The 5,019-nt window shown below is 48.0% G+C and overlaps 1 protein-coding gene across 1 annotated transcript; it reads left to right on the top strand.

Moving 5' to 3' along the window:
* The first annotated feature begins 404 nt into the window (after positions 1–404).
* Positions 405–5,019, top strand: LOC118398809 (Krueppel-like factor 11). The gene is made up of 4 exons (XM_035794538.2): positions 405–644; positions 2,250–2,522; positions 3,167–4,112; positions 4,243–5,019. The coding sequence occupies exons 1-4, from the start codon at positions 600–602 to the stop codon at positions 4,536–4,538; spliced, it is 1,560 nt and encodes a 519-aa protein (XP_035650431.1). The 5' UTR covers positions 405–599; the 3' UTR covers positions 4,539–5,019.

Here is a 5,019-nt window from a genome sequence, read left to right as displayed (position 1 = left end):
ATCTCAAATAAATCTCAAATACACTCATCTATAATAAAAACAAAGGCGCAATAAATTGTTTCACATAAAACAGTGCTAAATTCTTTATTTTCGAAGCTCACGTAGCCTATATTCGACAGTTTCTCTAATCATTTCTTTGTGTACCCCATTTTGCGCAAACCCGCTTGGCGCGCGCTCCCCTGGCAAAGCAAGCCAGACGCGTGCAAGTATCTCACGATTTCGCCTGTTCGCTGTTTCAACCTTTCCTCTAGTTCTCGAGCACGGAGTTCACTGGGTTTACTCTGACACCGCTGACTCCACCGTCACGCCCTCCAACAGCCACGCACCCTCTTTCCGCCAATAGGCCCACAATCACGTACTGATCACGCGCTGCCTGCGCTCTGATTGGACAGCGTCCGCTACACCTTTGTTTTTGATTGGTAACATGTTACCACCAGCCAGTCTATTCCGAATTTTGTTTCTGTTTTTTTTCGTATCTGCTTTTGATTCACTCAGCTGAGGCCAGTCCGCTGTTGGCAGCGGTAATACTTGTGTGCTCAGGTCTCATTGAGTGTTCGCATTGCTAGTATCTCTATTGTTATTTTTACACGTACTTTCCTATGCTGACTTTTACACCACCCCTGATTTCAGAGCAACCTTGTCGGGTAAGTTGATGGATTTTTACTTTAAATTGGCTAATTAACTAACGGCATTAAGTTGTTATCTTCAGGTATTTATAACAAAGCCCACCGATAAAATACCTATGACTGCCATACGTATTACAGTATTATAGCTGATGATGGAAGCATGCAGCCCAAGTTGACCGTGGAGTTCTTTCTCACATGGAGCCTGGTTTATTTGAGGTCAGATTGAAACTAATGTATCCCTGCCCAACGGCTACTGTATCAACTGTGTGATCACATATTGCTACATTTTATCTGCTCTATATCACTGAATTGTTACATTGTATTACTTTGTAATTAGATTGTTCGTTATGTGATGGTATTACGTTACCGTTGCCCCTAGTAGCCATATGTACACATATTTCTGCATGTTATTTTGTTTTATTAGGCTAATGTGACTGTTTTGGCGTATTGCTATGGGGCTTTTGTTCCTGTGAGCTTGGTTGAACATATTGGTCATAAGTAGACAACTGATTGATTGACTAATTGATTGTTTCTGATTTTATAATCTATGTTGGATGAAGGTTGGATTTGGATTATAAAGTGCTTCCATTGGTGTCAACAAAACAAAGTGACTGGCTGTTAATGCTGGGGAGTGTCCTCAGTCCTCAAGAGCAGATAAATTGGGGGGGTTCTCAACTTAACCCAAGACTTCCTGATGCAGCCCCCCACCTCCTCTTGCACCACAGTCTACAGTGGTGTATGTCACTCACAGGTCTATTTTTGGTGATGGGAGGTTCCTCCTGGCTCCCAAATCCAATGTTATGTGAGCTACTGGGAGCTGGTAGGGTTGGGTGCACCCACCTGCTCAAATGGCTGCCCGCGCTGCAGTGGGGCCCCTCTCTCCTTTTCTGTCTCTCCAAGCCTCTGAGGCAGCTAGCAGCCGCACTGTGCATTCAGCAACTGAGTATTATTCTAGATGTGCAACTTAGCGTTCAGCAGATGCCAGCCCACTGCACTACATAGCTACATGCATATCTAGGAGAATAGTCAACCCCAGTTCATTGACTACTGTCTATGTGGCGTTTCCACCATTTTGAGGCTTCTATGGTTCATGACTTGGGACTCAAAACAAAGTCTGATGTTTCTGATGTTTCTCCCTTGATCCATTATTGTTCAATGGACCTTGGTAATGAGATGCTTATATGATCTTTGAGGGAACCATTGCAGTAGTAGGACTAGAGATATTTAGTGAGAAACTGTAGATGTCAGTGTTGGAAGAGTCTGCAACCATCAGAAGTTATTGAGCTGTCATGGTGATAAGAAACGGACTGGCCATTGGGCAGTTCGGAAAAATGCCAGATGGGCTGGTCCATCTTTAGCCTATTGGGACAGTCTAAATAAAAATGATTTATTTGGCTAATAAAGGAGGCCCCTAGAAGAAAAAAAGGGATGGTTCATGTCAAAAATGCCCAGGCCGATTTCTGGTCCCAATCTGTCCCTGGTGGAGGTTAACGGTGTGGCCTCCCTCCGTCCGATCTACTGGCCCATAGGGCTTTGGTCAAAAGTAGTGCACTATATAGGGAATAGGGTTCCATTTGGGACATATCATGTGATGTAATGGTGATCAACTTTGCATCTTCCCAGTGGCCTCCCTCCCTCCCTCAGGCTGATGTAATGGACATCAGGGTGATGATGATGGAGAGGAACAGGCACGACAGTGAGCAGTCCTGCTGCAGCACCTTCCAGTACCATGACCTGGAGGCCGCTGAGGCACTTGTCAGCATGAGTTCCTGGGGACAAAGGTCAGCAAACGACAAGCCACGCCCCCTGACCCCTACCTCGGACTCCTGCGACTCTCTCCTCCTCCACCCTGAGATCATCGAGTCCCCCAAGGACCCGGTCGCACTCTCATCGCTGGTATGTGGAATCTCATTATGTAGGGGCTGTGGTTAAAATGTATACTGGAAGTTCACGTTTTATGCTAACGTAGCCTAGTAGCCTGAATTCAGGAAAAAAATGCTTACCCCCTTTTTTTTGTCATATCCAATTGGTAGTTACAGTCTTGTCCCATTGCTGCAACTCCCATATGGACTCGGGAGAGGCGAAGGTCGTCCTCCAAAACACAACCCCACCAAGCCGCAGTGCTTCTTGACACAATGCACGCTTAACCTTAAAGCCAGCCGCACCATTGTGTCGGAGAAAACACTGTACACCTGGCGACCGTGTCAGCATGCATGCGCCTGACCCACCACAGGAGTCGCTAGAGCGCGATGGGACAAGGTCATCCCGACTGGTCAAACCCTCCCCTAACCCGGACAACGCTGGGCCAATTGTTCATCGCCTCATGGGTCTCCAGGTCGCGGCCGGCTGCGACACAGCCCGGTATCGAACCAGGATCTGTAGTAACGCAGCCATAGACCACTGCGCCACTTGGGAGGCCCCCAAAACTGATTTTAATCAATCAGAACAACAATAAGATTTTTTTTATTGAGAATTATATTGGTTTGTTTCACATTTGAGAGTTCAAATGTTTAATTCCTGTTTCTCTTTATTTTTCCCAGTGCATGACCCCCCCTCACAGCCCCAGCTTTACAGAGACCGCTACCACAACAGCTGTCCTCACCACCTCATTGGCCAGCTCAGGCCCCAGACCAGTCTTAACCCGGCCTAGACTCTGTGCAGGTCTTCCCTGCGAAAATGCCCTTCTCCTGGACCAACGACCTGGTACAGTCCCCATCTTAAAGAGCTCTGGAGCTCCAGAGCTGCCCAGCAGAGCCATGGTGACCAGCGTCATCCGGCACACTGCTGACAGGGCCCTCACACAGCACAGCAACAACATTCCACCTCAGTCCCTCATAGGGCAGCACACAGACACCAACAGAAACCCTACTGCAACCCTTCTGGCTGAGGCCGTTCCTATGCAGACTGAACCACAGAGCTGCAGCACTGGTCTGTGTGTTAAGGTAGAGAAGGATCAAGGCAGTCCATCCTTACCTGACAGCAGCACAGGCCCCTCTACTACTCCTACCCAAAGGTCCCCATCCCAGGCCACCGCCACCTCCCAGTCCTCACCACCCATTCCCAGCTCCCAGGTCCTCTGCCAGGTATTTCCAGTCAATGGGCGGACAGGGATGATCTCTGCATTCGTCCAGGCAGGCCCAGTCCAGATGACCCAGGGGGGGGGCAAGCCCATACTACCCCAGTCACCCTCCTTCCCCCAGTCGCTGCAGCTGGTGGGCTCCTCTGTGACTCAGGGGACGGTGATGTTTGTGGTTCCCCAGCCCCCCGTGTCCCAGGCTCCGTCGTGCGCACAGACTGTAATGACCCTGGGTAACACTAAGCTTCTGCCCTTGGCCCCAGCTCCAGTTTACATGCCCTCAGGGCAGAGCAGCAATGCCACACAAGCAGACTTCTCCCGCAGACGGAACTACGTCTGCAACTTCCCCGGCTGTAAGAAGACCTACTTCAAAAGTTCCCACCTCAAGGCTCATCTCAGAACTCACACTGGTAGATACCCACTCAATACGACACTAATGGGTATTCTACCCAATGGCAATTAGATGAATGGTCATGTTGAATATGTAGTGTTATCTTCCACTGATGTACTTATGCTTTCCATTTCTACCCTCCTGACCAGGTGAGAAACCATTCAGCTGCCACTGGGAGGGCTGCGACAAGAAGTTTGCCCGCTCCGACGAGCTCTCCCGCCACAGGCGAACACACACCGGTGAGAAGAAGTTTGTGTGTAACGTGTGCGATCGGCGCTTCATGCGCAGCGACCACTTGACCAAGCATGCTCGCCGACACATGACCTCCAAGAGGACCTCCACTTGGCCGGCTGAAGTCCGCGACCTCCACAAGATGACGGTATCTAAGGGCCTGTCGAGTGGCTCCAAACTTCCTCTCAGTGTGCTGGTCCCTTCCCCCAATTAGCTGGGGCTCCCAGGCCATACGGTCATCTCAGGACAATATCCCACCACCGACCACACAAGACCAAGGAGAAAATGAAACAAAACCATAGGCTGCTACACATTCATGGACAGAAACCATCTGACCTTGCACTGGATTTTTTAATTATGCTTGTTTTGTACTTCCATGATCTCTATATGTAATTGTTTACTCATGTAATATGTATACAGTATGTAATGTTTAGCAAAATGTATGCACTCTTTTTGCCAAAGCCTTTGCATTGTGCTTACAGTATCTGTTACTATTGGTCTCTGTGATTGTAAATATGTATATATGAATATCTATATATACGATTGTTATGTGTATTCCAATCTGCATGTATTGACAATACGTCAATATATGTTATTGATATTTTTAAACATGTCAGTGGACAGTATTCCTCACTGTGATACTACCTACTTTCTTGCTTTGCATATTATTTAATAAACATTTGTTTTAAAAAGTG

The sequence above is a fragment of the Oncorhynchus keta genome, chromosome 19 (assembly GCF_023373465.1).
Source record: "Oncorhynchus keta strain PuntledgeMale-10-30-2019 chromosome 19, Oket_V2, whole genome shotgun sequence".
Lineage (NCBI taxonomy): Eukaryota > Metazoa > Chordata > Actinopteri > Salmoniformes > Salmonidae > Oncorhynchus > Oncorhynchus keta.
Note: the sequence above shows the minus strand (reverse complement) of the source record. Positions and strands in the feature narration are given on the sequence as shown.